Source organism: Camelus dromedarius, chromosome 26 (genome assembly GCF_036321535.1).
Source record: "Camelus dromedarius isolate mCamDro1 chromosome 26, mCamDro1.pat, whole genome shotgun sequence".
In the NCBI taxonomy this organism is placed as follows: domain Eukaryota; kingdom Metazoa; phylum Chordata; class Mammalia; order Artiodactyla; family Camelidae; genus Camelus; species Camelus dromedarius.
Window position 1 is genome coordinate 8605479 of NC_087461.1, and position 17691 is coordinate 8623169.

The window sequence follows — 17691 nt, forward strand, 5'->3', positions numbered from 1 at the left end:
TTAACATCCTCGTAACTAATTCCAGCGCAACCAAAACTCAGAAAGAGGTATTACTGACTGTCCTACACAGAGAGATGCCATACCGTGAGATTTGCCTTTTCACATGGGACACTTCAGAAAAACAGAGCTAAAGCCACTTGCAGGGCTACAAGTAAAGTATTGCAGGAAGACGTTGCTTTTGTTAAATGGACAATTCACTGTAACTTGCTTCTGTTTCCAGAAACTTCTCCAATTATGTTGCGTTTAAGTATTAACATTTGCTTTAAAAATCACATCGTTTCTTGCTGAGTCTTGAAATGGCCTTTATCAAAAGCTATAAAATTCTGAGCTGAGTTTGCTTGGCAGCCAGATTAACATCAGGCACCAGTGAAGTCCAGGTCTCTAGCTGACAAAAGGCTGGCTCTTTAAAATCGAATTGTCAAAGGGTTGAAAGAAAGAAAATAAAAAGGAAAATGCAGCAAAGGGGAAGAAGACAGTATTGCAACAGGGGGACCACTTTCCAAAAAGCATATTAATGGCTGACATGAATTATTTTGGGATTTGTCTTTTCGGATATTATAGCTGTACGTTTAATGACACCTTTAAAAGAACGGCTAGGGGCTATTTCCTCCCCATGTTCTCTTCTGCCACGGGCCCTTTCCAAGACAGTGGTGACTGCCCTTAAATAGCTATTAAATGACAGTGTGAAGTAAACCCCAGCCCTTTGTATTAGTCGTTAAAAATGAGGCTTTTTCTTATTCTTAGCCTTTATAGTGGAGTTTTGGCTATATATTTTGATTTTTTTAATCTCTCTTTGGTCTTTACCTGTTATTCATGATTTATCCCCCATTTCCTTCCACTGTCATTAGTGACTCACCCCTGGGGTGGGGGAAGAATGGCTTCTGGTGACTTTCAAGATATAATAGAAGTCAGTAGGTTATGGTAGATATACATATGTGTCTGTGTATACACAGTGTGTGTGTGTATGTGTACATGTATGTGTATCCCTTACGCATCTACGTGTATGTGTTAAGTCGTGGCTGACAAGTGTGGAATTGGAAGTAGGGTATGATTATCTTGGTGGGTTGTAATGAATTGCAAGGGTAACAAAAAAAAAACAACAACTGAATGATTCGGTGCCTCTTCTGTCTGTTGTATACAAAGAGCTGCATGCATTGACTTGAGTTGCTTAGAACTGGAGAGGGAGGTAGGAGGGAAAGACCCCCAGCAGGTACTGAGCTCTGCTTCTTGACAGCACAGATGGACTTCACGTGGAGACCTCTGTGGTCCAGGGTTGTGCAGTGGGTGGTTGCAGGGTGACTCCTTGTCCTTCGAGTCTGCTTCTAGCCACAAGCTACCGGCTCATTCATTAGTCTTCCCTCCTCACCCAATCTCAAGGCACTAATCTAATCCTTGAGAATGATGTATATACATATATATACACATACACACACATATATACATATGATATATACAAATATGAGTATATATGATATATATACACACACATATGTATATGTGTGTGTATATTTTTTCTTATTTTTATTTTTCTTCATCTTACTCCCAAAACATCTCACTGGGAAAAAAAAATAGGATAAAGGATGATACTGTTTAAATAATACGATTTATATTTTAGAAACACATTTTTAATTTTCTAGTAACTTTAATGTTCATGTGTGAACATACGTTGGTCAAATGTGAGTGTCTTCCATGTCAAGCATTGTGTTAGAAGCTTCAAATGTTTGATCTCCAATCCTTACAAAAGACTTCAAGGCAGGTAGGACAGTTTTCACTTTTCTGATGAGGAAAGTGAGGCTCATAGTTGTTAAAAAAACATATCTAATTAGTAGAGAGCTGGGTTATTTTCATTACAGTCCACTGAGATCAAAATAAAATAAAGATAGATGAGTCAAATTTGAAAATAGTGAGATATTTAATTTAGTTTCTTTTATTTGTGTGTGTGTGTGTGTGTGTGTGTGTGTGTGAATAGTGAGAGATTTTAGTTCGTTTATCATTTACCATGTGGTTTCAGGGATGAAAAATACCTACAAAAAGTGACATGGTCCTCCTGTCCAAGTCTCATGGAAGATACCACTAATTGGTGACAATATTTACTGCTAAGTTTTGGAATTTTAGTCTTTGATAGATGAGAGGAAATTGTGGCACCTAAAATCTGTGGATAGAACTTTGTATCCTTTTCATCCTTTTCAGTGTGTTCCCCCTTTTCTAATTACCCTCCTCTTTTAGATACTCTGTGTGTGTGTGTGTGTCTGTGTATCTGTGTGTCTGTGTGTCTGTGTCTGTGTCTGTGTCAGCAGCTTCTTTTTACTAACAAATGCAGCTATGAGGAATGTCTACAGCCAACATGTAGGTCAGTGTACTAGGGTTTGCTTAATTTTTACCGAGTGAGTTTTCCCTTGAACTACATTTTCATCACTCAGTTTCCTTTTGTTATACTCTAGTATCTCCATCTTTAATCCTTGGAACAAGGATATGAATAAATAAATGCAATAATTATTCCTTATTGCTATCCTTAGGAAACTTCTTACCATTTATTGCCGAGTAATTAATCTGCCACTCATGGGCATTTGGGTCTCGGTGCTGTTGCCCGAGGCTTCAAGAGACACACACAGCTCTTGATGATATTAAACCTTAATGAGCCTGGCTCTCAGATTTTTTATATACATAATAAATTGAAAGGCTAAATCAAATCAAACTTTCATTTTTTAGTTTTTACCCTGGCATTTCAGCAGTTAAACTGTCCAGACAATAAATTATGGAGTCAGTGTTTTTATTACCTTTTTAAAGAGAAATATTGCATTTGGCTTAGCAGAGTCCTAAACCACTGCTTGCGTGCGGCCTCTTGTCAGTGTGTCCATCCAGTTCCAAGTGGTGGGCAGCGATTCAGGCGTTAGAATCAGAGAAGTCTGGGGCCAGTCTCTGCTCTATCCTTCTATGTCTTATTACGTGTTCACAGTCGCAAGTCTTCTAAGTACTCTGAGCCTCAGTTTTCTTATTTATAAAATGGATTCATAGTAGGTACATTTTAGGTTGGTAGTCCTTTTTTTCAATGCATCTTTTTATTTTACTAATATGTTTTGAGATTAAAAGTTTGAATATATTTCACTTGTTTATTAAATACTAAGCAGTACTCCTAGTTTGGTAAATCCAATGATTTATTCAAGCAGGAAATTTCTCTCCTTCTTTATACACACCTAATATATACTTTTCTGGGTAGTAATACCCTTATATATTTAATTTTTGTGCTTCCAATTAGACAGTATTGGTTTTCAGAGGATTTTAAATTGAAAATTTTACTTTTAATACTCTACTGCAAGGTTCTTTATTCATATTTTATTTTAAAAAATGTATATACCAGTGCCCCTTGGGAAGAAAAAATTGTACAAGGAACTTAACTTGAAGTTCGTCATTCCTTTGTACACGTTTGCTGTTTCGCACACATGTATTTGTTTTATTTTCCGTCTCATGATTTCCCACCCCTGGAGAAAGAGAGCGACAGGACACCCTCACGAGTGACACTGTGCCAAGGGACAGGCACAGTCACTCATGACTGACATTTTGCTCCAGACCTTGCTGCCTCCTCTTATTAGTCTTTCTGTCAGATGCCTCCAAAAGACTCCTCATTTTAATTTTTCCCCTTTGTTCCTCTGTGTTCGGCCATATGAATGTTTTTCTCCTTCAGGAACCAAATGTAGTGTGAAAGACAGTAGAAACAAGCCATCAAACACAAAGTAGGAAATCACCTTGAATATCATAGATTGGGAATTTTAATTGGGTTAGTGAGCCTTCTCTTTAAATGAGTAAAGACCTTGCAAGAATAATTCTGAATGTAACTTCGTCAGAACAATCAGCTCCATGGTCTGTCCTTTATTATAAATAATTCTTACTCCTTTTTACATCACCTAAGGTTTAAAACAATTACTTTCCATCTCAGGGAATCATCTCTATAAATGTAATAACTTACTGTTTAGAGAACATATCTTTTAGTGAATTTTTAAATGTGTATTATGACAGGCTGTGCAATTTAAGCCTATTAAAACTAGTTTTTACCTATATGAGAGAAAGAATCTGAAGTCCAATAGAAGTTTTATAGAGACGCTTTGAGACAAAGGTCAGCCAGTACTAACAATTCCATGCAACATCTTAAGTCACCACGTTGAGATGAAGTATGTATTCATTGATCAAACAAATGCCTTTTTAGTGCCTACACTAAGCCAGGCTCTGCTTTAGGCATGGGAGATCCAGAGGGGAATAAGATGGAGAAAGCTCTTGTCTTCATGGACTTTGAATTGTGATGGGGAAGACAGACAATGAAGAATTATTGAAATAACGGAAACATAAAGTGATCCTGGAAAATGAGAAGCAAAAGTGCTATAGAAACATTAAAGCAAGGTGACGTGGATTGAGTTGGGATGGAACCCACCCTAAGGGTCTCGGGAAGGCTTCTCCAAGGTGACATTTGAAGAGCAAAGGACAATCACTAACGTTGTATTCCTGTAATTCCAGTAGTTGTTCTGTTGATACGATCTGTTGTTTCTCCTCCAAACCGGTAATGTCAGAGGCCCCTGCCGACTGTTTGAAAAGGACTTTGGAAGACTCTGGATGTTTTATAATAAGCACATTGTCAGATTGCACTCTTCGTATTACATACACGTTTAGTATCAGCCATGCAATGCACTTTTATTTCCTACTCGCCCAAATATGTAGACATGGACACACGCACTCCAGTTGTGCTTAGTTACTGGGGACCTTACTATAAGCAGGGCACCGTGCTAGGTACGGCTGATCGGAGTTTGCCCAGCATTCGATTCTGTTTATTTAATGGGGGAGATAGATATTTATCAAGTCTTGACACTAATGGAGAGCGTATATAATTGCAAGTGTGGTGAGGGCTAAGGAGGAGAAAGAAATATGTAGTGCTTTCAGAGCCCCTGGCCGGGCGGTACGACTTTGTCAGGGAGGTCAGTGAAGGCTGCCATGAGGAAGTGATGATTCCACTGAAGTGTGACTGGGGATTAACGAGGTAGAGATGGGGAAAGAAAAAGTGCATTTCATATAAATGTGCTGAGATGGCCAGGTCACTTCCAGTGGCCAGTGAACACGGAGAAAAAAATGAACATCTGTGTGGAAAATGAGAAGGCTCAACAGAAGGTCACGCACGGGGACTTTGCGACCATTCTGTAAACAGACAGGAGACCCACAGCGCAGGGGCTTCTCTAGTCCAGGTAAAGATGTGGCTCCTGACCCCACAGGAAGATCCTTGAAGGGTTTGCGGCTGCTCCAATATGGCAAAGACTCACACATATGTATATACAGAAATATATGTATCAGATCTGTGTGTGCCTGTGAATGACAGAGAAACTGAATTTTCTATCTTGTACAGTGTAAATGAGGTTGTGATTCTGTTCTTGGAAACCCTGGGAAATAGAAAGATTGGAATGGTTAAAAAAAATAAGTGATTTTAAGAAATTAGTCAATTTTAGCTTTATTGATATTTGTGCTTTACATTCAACTGCCTTCATCAGCTCAATGTCCCAGACTGGTTGCCTTCAATTTTAAAGAATATTATCAAGAAATAAATGTTTTAGATTTAAAGGAACATTACTCTAGCAAAACATGAGGATATACTGCTTAAAATGTGTTCATGGAATGTACATCTAAAACCATACATGTCTATCCAGTGAGTATATTGGTTTAACCTTCAGAATCATTCTGTCAGGGCAGAGGACCTCCTATAAACACAAGAGCCCCTGACTGAGTACAGATTTTATTCCCAGTACAGTAGCTGTTTGCAAGGTATTTCTGTGGACATTCAAAACAGCCTATACTTGATTTCATCTTATTTTTGAAAATTCAACCTAGGGTTAAGCTATATATAAACTTTGAACATTGGAGTTTTAAAGAACATAAACTTGTAGTATTTAATTTTTCAAATACTTAATATTTAGATGATTTAAGAAATATATGTATTTATCTGTGAGATACAGATATTATACTCAACTCTAGCCACTCCTTTCAATTTTTAAAAAGATATTTTAAAAACATTTCATCGTAGCTATGGAGGGTTCTAATACCATGTAGCATCATTATTCAATATTTCAGTCTTGTCTGGAGGCAGAAGACAAACTAGCGTGCTGTGTCAGTGATTAGGACCAAACATGTATTAAATGACTTTTTGTTGTTATTAGTTAGGTTCAGAATGACTCCTGTATGACATTGCATCTTTTTAATGTATCACCTATGTACTTAATTTTTTTGTGAGCAGTATGTTTACGTTTAAAAAATTGACGAAATTTGAAAAAAAATAGCAAAAATAATTCATAAACATGCCAAACATAGAAATAAAGCTTTTTTTAATTGGAATATTTGGAAGCTATGCTCTGTTATCTTAAGAATGAGTAAAGGTCAATTAGTTCTTATAGTTACTGTTTTTTCTGACTTTCTCAAACTTGATAATTTTTCATTACTCCTGAGAATTGCATAAAAGATATTTTATACAAGTATATGAATTTACATATTTTAAATTATCTATTAAAATGTTTTATTTTAGAATAATTTTAGATTTATGTGATTGTTGTAAAGATTGTTCAGCCCCTGTATACCCCACACCCAAGTTCCCCCAATTATTAGTATCTTACGTTTGTCACAGTTAATAAACCAGTGTTACACATTATTAGTAACTGAAAGTCCACACTTTATTCAGATTTTCTGTTTTTCCCTAATAACATTTTTCTGTTGAAATAGTTGTGAGCCTTCTTGGTGTCAGTGACATTGTTTCGTACATTTGTAATACTTCTAGACTGTTTTGCCAGATTGTGCCTTCCTTCCTGGGATATTTCAGCCTCCTAAAGATTTTTTTTAATAGAGTACATTAAGGTTACTTTTGTGCTGTGAAGTTCTGTGGGTTTTGACAAGTGCTCAGTGTCTCACATTTACCGTTACAATGCTATCAAGAAAAGTTTCATGGCCTTAAAATAAAATCCCCTGTGCTTAATCTGTTCAGTTCCCTTCCAACACTCTGAATCATCTCTATAGTTTTGGCTTTCCCAGAATGTCATGTCAATTGTCATGACAGTTGTATTCCAGAGGAGTATTTTGGAGTGAATGTAGTTCTTCTCACATTAAAGGTGCTATGAATATTGGCCAAGAAAGTGTGATTTGTTCTAGATGGTTCCATGGAGGAGTAAATGCTAAGCACCTCAGAAGGACAAGACCACAATTATTATGCTTGTATCTTTGTAGTTAACACAGATGTGAGCTGTTGGCTAAGGTGTGTGTCCTAGAGTCACCATTTTTGTTTCACTTTGTTTTCTTTTGTGTTTGCTTTGTTTTCCTCAGAGGCCTGAACATTTTGTTCCACTGTTTTCTATATTTAATATTTTAATTGAGAGGACCCTGGTTACCAGCATAATTCTCATTCTTTGTAAGTAAACTGCTTCCTATATCTTGAAGCTTGAGGCATTTTCTTTTAAACTCTGAGTTTGGAGATTGCTGCAGGATGTGCCCTGATCTTAAAATCTTGAGTTGTTCTTAGCTCAGAAATTTTCATTTATTATTCTTTCTGATTATTGCTCGTCCTCAATCTAGTCTCCCCTTTATTCTAGACCTTTTGTATTTAAGTGTGGATTTTCTAAATCAAGCCACATCTCTTGTCATTTCACTCATAATGTTTAATTCTTTGCATTTTGCTTTTTTTGCATTTTGTTAATAATAAGCATTATTACAATATTATATCAACGACCAGTGTAGTTGCTCCATTAACATTACTTTAATCCTCACACCAACACTATGACATAAACACATTTACTCCCCACTTTATAGATGAAATAACCGCCAGTAGGGGCAGGGCTCAGGTTTAGGCCTGACAGTCTGACTTCAGAGCCTGCAGGCACATCACTGTGACACATACTGTGTTTTGAGATAATTCCATTTCATCTTTCATATCTCATGTTTGGCTTCTAGAAGTCTCGATTCTATAATTTAGTTCAGTTTTTTTTTTTCCTGAAGTCAGTTTTTTAAAAACAGCCCTCAATCCTTCGTGTTCTCAAATGACCCATTCCAGTTACTTCCGAAGATTTTTGGTAGTTTCTTTAAAAAAAAAATTTTTTTATTTTTTAAGAGCAGTTTTAGGTTTACAACAACCTTCAGAGGAAGGTACAGAGATTCCCTGTCCCCACACGCGCATAGCCTCCCCGATTAGCACCATCACTCACCAAAATAATACATTTTTTACCAGGTATAAACCTACATGGGCACATCATAATCACTCAAGGTCCATAGTTTATTTTAGGGTTCACTCTTGGTGTTGTACTTTCCGTGGGTTTGAATAGAAGTTTAATGACACATAACCATCATAGAGAGTATTTCCACTGTCCTAAAAATCCTAAAATTCCTGTGTGCTCTGTCTGTTTATCTCTTCTCCCCCGCCCCCGGCAACAACTGATCTTTTCTTTGCCTCTATAGTTTTGCCTTTTCTGGACTAGTTTTTTTTTTTTTTTAACATTTTTTATTGATTTATAATCATTTTACAATGTTGTGTCAAATTCCAGTGTAGAGCACAATTTTTCAATTATACACGAACATATATATATTCATTGTCACGTTTTTTTCTCTGTGAGCTACCATAAGATCTTGTATATATTTCCCCGTGCTATACAGTATAAACTTGTTGTTTTTCTATTTTATATATATATATATTAGTATCTGCAAATCTCAAATTCCCGATTTATCTCTTCCCACTCCCTCCTCCCCTGGTAACCTGTAAGTTTGTTTTCTATGTCTGTGAGTCTGTTTCTCTTTTGTAAATAAGTTCTTTTTTTTTTTTTTTTTTTTTTTTTTTTTAGATTCCACATATAAGTGATATCATACAGTATTTTTCTTTCTAGTTTTCAGTCTTTTGGATAAATGCCAAAGAGTAAGATTGTTGGTCAAAAAAAACAAAACTGCCAGAACATCTCCCAGAGTAGCTGTGCTGTTTGACGTTTCCTCTGGCGATTTGAGACTTCCTGTTGTTCCATTTCCTTACCAGCGTTTGGTGTTGTCAGTGACCTGGGTTTTGGCCATTCTTCTGGGTGTGCAGTGGTATCTCATTGTTGTTTTAATTTCCTTTTTTTCTAATGACATATAATGGGTATTTTTATATGCTTATTTGTCATTTGTGTATCTTTTTTGGTGAGGATGTCTGTTAAGGTCTTTAACCCATTTTTAAATCAGGTTGTTTGTTTCATTGTTGAGTTTTAATACTTCTTTGCATTTTTTGGATAACAGTCCTTTTTCAGACGTGTTTTCTACAAATATTTTCTCCCCATCTGTGACTGGTCTTTAATTCTTTTGATTTTGCCTTTTATGGGCTAGAAGTTTGTAATTTTAATAAAGCCCAGTTTACCAATTATTTCTTTTATGCATCGTGTCGTTAGTGTTGTGTTGTATCTTAAAAAGCATCAGTATCTGAGATCACCTCGGCTTTCTTCTATGTTATCTAATGGGCTTCACAGTTTCACATTTTACTTTTTAGCTTTGTGATCCATTTAGAATTAATTTTTGTTAGATTTAGTTTTGGGGATGCTACTATAAATGTTATTGTGCTTTTAATTTCAAATTCCACATGTTCAATGTTGGTCTGTAGGAGAGCAGTTGACTTTGTAGTTTAATTTTGTATCCAGCAATTTTGCTGTAATTGCCTTTTCTCTCCAGGAGTGTTTTTGGCAGTTCTTTCATATTTTCTACATAGACAGCTTTGTCATCTGTGAACAAAGGCATTGTTGTGTCTTCCTCCCCAGTCTGTATACCTTTGAGTTTATTAGCCCTAGTTGCGTTATTGTATTAGCAAGAACTTCCAGCGTGATATTGATAGGAGTGGTGAGAGCGGACGTTCTTGCCCTATACTTAACCTCAGTGGGAAAGCGCCTAGTTTCTCAGCAGTAAGTACAACATTGCCTGTAGATTTCTTTGTAGGTAGTAGTTACCAAGTTGGAAAGTTACCCCTCTGTCTTTAGTTTACTATAGTTTTTATCATGAATGGCTGTTAGATTTTGCACATGATTTCTCTGCATCTTTTGATATGATTGTATGGTTTTTTTTTTTTTTTTTTTTACTTTGTTAATATGATGGATCACATCAATTGATTTTAAAATGTTGAACCAGCCTTGCATGCCTGGGGTAAATCCCACGTGGTTTCAGTGTATAATTCTTTTCATACATCTTTTGGATTTAATTTGCCAATATTTTGTGAGGATTTTTACATCAAAATATATGAGAGATACTGGTCTGTAGTTTGCTTTTCTTGCAATGCCTTTGTCTGAATCTGGTATTAGAGTAAAGCTGGTTGGCTTATAAAATGAGTTAAGAATTATACTCTCTTTCTATGCTCTGAAAAAGATAGTAGGAAGTTGGTATGATTTCTTCCTCAAATATTTGTTATAATTCAGCAATGAACATATCTGGGCATAGTCTTTCAGTTTTGAAAAGTTATTAATTATTGATTCAATTTCTTTAATAGATACAGACTTATTTACATTATTTCTTCTTGTATGAGTTTTGGCAGACTGTGTTATTTACAGAATTGGTCCAGTTTCTTCTAGGTTATCCAATTTGTGGCCTTAGAATTGTTCTTACTAGGAGGAATATGGGAAAGGAAGTCCACTCAAATCTTCCCAGAAGAAGAAAATCTAGTGAATTAATTAATCTGCTGTTGATGGAGGAATAGAGATCAGAGATTGATACAGAGATACTAGAAACAGATTAAGAATATGTCAGATGTGTCAGTGGAGAAAAGACTTGTTGATCAGTTGGTTTTGGAAATATTGCTTCATAATTTGGTGGAAATTTATATCTTCACCACAAACATATGAAACAAATTCCAAGTGACTATACTTTAATATATATGTATAACTTGAAGTGGCTCTGTCTTTTAACCACTTCTTACTGCCTTTCTTCACATAAGTGGAAGAGAAGGACACAGGCATGAAGTAGGAAGACAAACACACTGCAAAATCAAATACACAGTATATAAGATAAAGGATCAATATGTAGAGTACATGGTAAATAAATTCAAAATTGAGTAAAAAGGTTTAATTACAAGAAGAAAGTTTTTTCTTTGACTTTTATAATTTAACTAATATCATATTAAGGTCTAATTTTTCCTGTTTATTAGTGTGTTTAGTTACTTTTCATTTGTTTATTGCCCTGGGTTCTTGAATTTAACATCCACATGAATGCAAGAGATATATCCTTAGACAGCGGCAAAGTCATGAGTCAGAAGTAAGATATTTTTCTCTCTCAGTTAAGAAAGAATACATATCAGAATATCAAGTAAATAAATGAAGCAACCATGTATGCAGAACAAAAATTAGGGGATTGGTATAGAACTACTTTCCTATAGTTGCTCTGTTTATGTTTCTATAGTAATTTTATGGTAATTAATTCTTATGACTCTCTCCTCTATTAAATTATCACCATCACAGGATAGGCTCCCTTTCTTTTCACCCTGTTATTCCTGGTGTCTGACTTAGTGTGTGGGAGCTGTGCAAGCATCAAGTGTTGCTGTATAAATGGAGCCCTGGCTGGCTAAGTCAGTAGGTGACTAAATCTCCAGTGCACATCTGGATGAATACTTTTCGATAATTTTAGGGGATACAATTTGACATGTTATATCCCAAGTGGAATGATAGCAAATATATTAGAATAATATACTACAGTCACCCATCATTAGGTTGATCTGTGGTTGGTTTTCTAAAGACTTATCCCTCATTTCCTTTTCCTGCCATATAAAATGATAATGAATACATTATTCGGATCTCATGTATTAGAAGGCCAGTTGTCAGAGGAAACAAATGGTTTGCATTTTATTGGTTAAAGTGATCACACAACCTTTGATTCGTTGAAAGCCCTTTTGGGGATTGGCGCAGTGTATGAGTGGTTCTTTACCCTGCTGAAACTGATTCATAGGAAAAATTAGCAAAGTGAATTAAGTTTGTAAGTTAAGACAGACTTTTATCCTCATCCGTGCCTGTTACATTGCCAAGTGTCAGACACCCTCTACTTTAATCTTTAATTTAACTAATCATTCCTTTGATTCCAAATCACTAAGACATTGCTGAGAGTCAAAGCCTAACCTTGAAGAAGCTTTTCTTCCTTAGTCATTAGAAACCCTTGGAATTCCATTAATTAGGTGCGAATTTCCCATCCCCTTCAGTGCAGAAGTTACACATGAGAGTCTCTGGGTGTAAAAATGTGTTTGTTGTTTCGGGGAGGATGTTGAAAGATCTGTCTGTGCACTGTCAGTTGTTTTGCAAAGTTAATTTTAGAGTAAGTGATACAGAGTTCCTCTTTCTCTGTGTAATTCCACAGAAGATCTTCTTGGTTGATTGATCTGTGTCTCCCTCTGCATAACAGGCTGTCAGACATATTTATTAACATTAATTCCCCCAAAATATGAAACCATGAATGTGTAACTCCTTTGGATCCCCTCTGCAAGCACTTCTTTTTCCTTGAGTCTACATTTTTTTTTGAAAAATCTATAAATTATATATTTTACAATTGTACGCTATAAATCGGTTGGGACATCTTGCTTGATTTTCCAGATGCCATTCCACTGAATATTCTCTCTTCCACTGTTTGATTTATAAGCTTCAGAGACAATGCTTACTTTTCACTTCATCATGAAAACACAGTACTGGATCCTGAAATATTAATTTTGGGGGGCTTAACCATAAACATAATTCTCTGTGGATGTATTTCTCTTTCTCTGCTGTATAGCCATAATCACAGTTTGTTAACCTCTAATTCCCAATAAGGGTTAGGCCCAGAGTAGCCAAGAGCAACACAAACAATCTAAGCTTTGTCCTTGTGCTCAGCTGACTTACATTCTGTTTTACTGTTGGTGTCGTTTTTATTCAGTCGTTAGAGTTACGCTCTATGTCAGGTCATGTCTTATCATGTCAAGTTATCCTGGGATTACTTGTACATTAGAATATTGGACACCTAGCAGACCAACCTGAGACATTCAGAGGAGATATTTACATACGTTTTCTTAGAAATGTAATTGTTCCTTTACAATTGAAGAATTCGATATAAAATAGTTACTGTTGGTGCTCATATAATAATCATTATTATAGTAGAATTTTACAGATAGCCCAAATCATATAATCTTATAACAGAATGTTTGAAATCTGGTCTTTAGAAATGATCACTTTCCCTCCATGCTCAATGCACTTCACAGTTTGTTTTCATATCCATCAGGGATATGTGATTTGTCCCACATATTCTTCCTTTCATTTCTCTCTTTTCTCTTCCCTTATGTGAGCTATTTCAGATTTAGAGGAAGGTGCAAAATCAGTGACTAAGGGGTGTAAATAAAAGTTTGGTGGGGAGGGTACCTAGAGCAGTCAACCCAGGGCTTCTGTAAACTGTTCAGAGTCCATCAAATATCAACTGAGAATGTGTGTGCAAGCACGGAGGAGGGGATTTGACCGACTGGACCACTTTCTACTAATGATGTCTCTGAAAATACCAAGGCAAGTTTATTGCTAGTCTTGCCAGTTTTGCTTTTGGGAACAGTTAGTAGATTAATATGTTTTGATGAGGGAAGGTATTACCATGAATATTATCAGAGTCTTGTTTGTTTTTTTACCAATTTTTACTGATCAAATGCTTGTGTTCTACATAATTGGTGGTGTTGTCTCTTCTTTTGTGTTTAATTATTTATCTAATGTGAATTTCTTTACCTTCAGACAGAGAAAGGACTCTCAAAAGTATGGCAAGAAAGTAAGCAGAATGCTGAGGATCGTTGGCAGAAGGCTGTCATCCTGCTAGGAAAGTTAAGGAATTTCGAAGTCATATTTCAAGGTATCAGAACAAGGGACCTGGGAGGAGGAGCTGCAATTGATGACATTGAATTTGAAAACTGCATGACTGGTGAGTATCTGGGAAGCACTTCCATTTGGAAGCACATTTATAATCTAGCCATTTTATCTTTGCTTCACATTTATAAAATGTTCTACTGTTAACGTATTTTGTACATAGACAAAAATCAACTGAAAGAGATAATTTCATGATGTTTGAGCTTACACTTCCATGTTAAGAAATACAGCTTCTTCATCCTTCAATCACACAAGTAATTCCTCTCTTCCTTCCGTATCGTTCCCTTTCTAACATGGAGAAGCGCTGTCCTTTGAATTTACTTTTCAACACCAACTAAAATGTAAGCCTAATCTTTACATATGTTTATCTAATTTAATTAATTTCAAACAAACCAGTGAAAAGGGTTAGAAAGCTGGCAGTTAGTGGATATATAAGAAATACATTCAACCAGAACTTGAATTGAGAGCTATGCTTAAGGGATTTAAAATGATACTCTAGCAAGTGAACAGTAACTTGAAAAAATTTGCTATCATTTATCACGCTTCTAAATGTGAAGTGTAATTACAATTGGATTTTCTTTACAAAACTACCCAGAAAATGTCAAAAATAATTGTAAATACATCTGTGCAATTTCACAGCTGGCAAAATTTCTTTCTGAAGAGTTATTCCATCTGATTTCCAAAATAGCACAGTGTGCTGTATACTGGCCGAAAGACCAGCCTTTCGTGGTTTCCTACACTGATTCACTTGGAGGCAAGCCCCTGGGACTGAAGAACGAAACCTGAATTCTATTTCGTTTTATCGTTGCTCTCATATTAAAATACCGCTTCACCGAAGCAGTTCAAAAATGTGACTTTGGCTTTTGGTGATGTTAGAACATTTGCTCTTTTATGACCAGGGCTGGTTCAGAGGATTCTGCTTAGAAGTCAGTCTTTGAGAGTTTAAGATTGACTCCCACATGTTTCTAGGGAAAGTAACTGATACTCAGCTGTTTCACACACGTGCACGTGTGCACACACACACACACACACACACATGTTATATGAAGTCATAATTCATGTACCCCAGATTATCTAGGGAGGACAGAGCCCCAGGTATCTATGTCAAACAAGGGACAGGGTTTGCAGTTGGAGATGTTTGGCAGAGGGTTCCTGGACCACAGAAAATGGTTCTGAACATATAATCATAAAAAGGTATCTTAGCAATGAGAATGTGCTTCTTTAGCTCTTTTCTAGTAAGTTTTCTAGTAGTTTCCTAGTTAAATTTCTATTATAGTTCATTACTCAATTTATCAATGATTCTGGCAAGTTGAAAAGAAAAAATTCTTCGAAGCTTTTGCTAGGATTTTAGAAAGAAAGAAGCTTTTATTAAACAGGAGAGATTCCTTTCTTCCCAAGGGAAGGAGAATGACTCCTAGATGGGTTAATTCAGGACAGAAGAAAACTGAGAGTTACTATTCCAGCTTTGCTGATTTTCATGTAGAAGTGTGGACTGTTTCTTTCCCTTCTTCCTTTAAAGTCCTGCCAAAATTTATGTGATTATAATTAATTTTGTTCAAGTCAGTTTTAACATTCAGCTTACTGACTAATACGTTAATATCTTATATTTAGTGATACAATGCTTTAAGGCTTTCTGTGCCATAAATAAAGAGGTAAATTTTGGTTAATTGTAGTGAATATGGTCAATTTTATGTTGAATATATCCTAGGAAAAAGCAAACCGTTTTTCAAATAACGAGCCTGCTACAAAGAACAAGAATTTCAAATTATGTTTCAGTTAATATAGAAGGAAAAAAAGAAAACATTTTAAGAAATTTTAAAAGACCATGTATGGAACTAAAAACAGTATGTTTCTGTCCCTTTAGTTTTAAATTACATGTCAGTAGAATAGCAGTGCTATGAAAAATGGTAATGAGAATCAAATTAGAGCATAAGTTACTCTAGGTTGTGTTCTACTATCGCCAATTTAGGAGAGAATAGTATTTGACGACATACCTAAAAATCAGAGTCACTGTAGAAAATGGTTAAGAACAAGGAGCAGAGTCAGACTACCTGGGTGTGGAATCGGGCTCTGCCACCAACTGGCTTGGCTGAGTCTATTTCACTGTGCCTCAGTTTCTGCATCAATAAAATGGGGATGATAATAATCATACTTTCATCATAGATTTCTGTGAATATTAAATATGTTAATATATGTGAAGTGCTTAGAATAGTCTTAGCACATAGTAAAATTTAGGCATTGCCTTTTATTGTTATAACCATCATTATTATTATTAACAATGTCATAGTTTCAGACAGTGTTTTTATTGCCCCATATTAGGGGACCAGCTTCAGATCATATGCAAATGGGTCACCATAAAATCTATAATGGAATTGTTGCTGTTCCCCACTTGAGATGAATAACTTAAAAAGTGACTCAATGTTCCCTCCTCTGTGACATCCTGCCCATCACAATAGAACACACACTATATGATACTGTTGCCGGCAGATGTAGCCGGTGTCCATGTTCTTGTCCTGTCCCAGAATTCAGAGACAAGATGCTGAGGTTAAGAAAGGAAAGTTTGGGTTTATTAAGGGGTAGATAGTATACTTTCAAGGGGACAGCAGGCAGGCTCACGTGAGCGGCTCTCCTGAGTTTTTTTTGGCAAGTTGGTTATTTACACAGGTTGTAAAAATGAATGGGTGGAATATTCCTTGGGAAGGGAAGGGTTTGGGGTCATATTCCCTGATTTTCATCCCAACTCCACCTTCCTGAGAGGAGGAGGGATTTTTGTCCTTATTTAGTCTGGATGGGAAGTGTCATGGCATCAGTACTTCTCATCTGCAAGGCTAATTTTATTGAAATGAGTGCATAATGAGCAAAAGGTTATATTTGGACACTGAAGAGTCCTGCCCTTTTCCACCTTTCTCTGTTGGCCTGCAGGCTGTTTGACACCCCAAAATGTGTGACCCCACTTATCAGCCCAGAGGTTCCTGCTTTTCTTTCTCTGCCCAGGGACCCCTGGTGTTTACAGGATGTGTGGTTTTCTGTATTTAGCCTGTGCCCCTCCTTTCTGCCCATTCCTGCCATTTGGCCTGCATCCCCTTTCTCTGCTCATATCTAGCTATCTGCCTAGCAATACCATATATGTGAAATGCCCAGAAGAGCAGATATGTGGAGACAGAAAGTAGATTAGCGGTTACCTAGGGCTAAAGATTAAGGGGTGGGAAGTGACTGCTAATGAATATGGGGTTTCTTTATGGGGTGATGAAAATATTCTGAATTTTATTGTGATTGTTACACAATTTCATAATTATATAGAAACCATTCAGTTGGAAACTTTATATGGGTGAACTTAATGGTATGTAAATTATAAATTATATATCCAAAAAGCTGTTAAAAATAAAAAAGACTTAAGAGAAAATTCTCTAAAGATGATGGTGGTGGGGGTGGCAGAATAGCTTTTGAATTATCCCAAGTCCTCCCATTAAAACCATCAAAACTAGGGAATATAGCCAATATTTTATAAGAACTATAAATGGAGTATAAGCCTCTGAAAATTGTGAATCACTATATTGTACACCTGTAGCTTATGTAATATTATACACCAAATATACTTCAATTTTTTAAAAAATTTAAAAATAGACTTAAAAAAAAAATCAGAGCCTAATTAGCAAAGTCCATAAGCTGTGGAAAACATGCAACGAAACTAAGTGAAAAAACATCCCTACACAACCCAGTATACAAGCTGCTGGGGACAAACTGCCAACAGCCACAGATCTGTATGGTCCTTATGTCTGTGAGAGAGAAGCCAGGAGGATCACGAAAGGGTCAGCAGAGATTCACTGGAAAA

At 36.2% G+C, this 17691-nt stretch overlaps 1 protein-coding gene across 2 annotated transcripts in view; it reads left to right on the forward strand.

Moving 5' to 3' along the window:
- Nucleotides 1-17691, forward strand: part of MALRD1 (MAM and LDL receptor class A domain containing 1) — a 406987-nt gene that overhangs the window by 210542 nt on the left and 178754 nt on the right. For both annotated transcript variants that reach the window (XM_031444727.2, XM_064479367.1), the window contains exon 26: nucleotides 13731-13914. In XM_031444727.2, the coding sequence (XP_031300587.2) occupies nucleotides 13731-13914 (184 nt within the window). The remainder of the gene's footprint in view (nucleotides 1-13730; nucleotides 13915-17691) is intronic.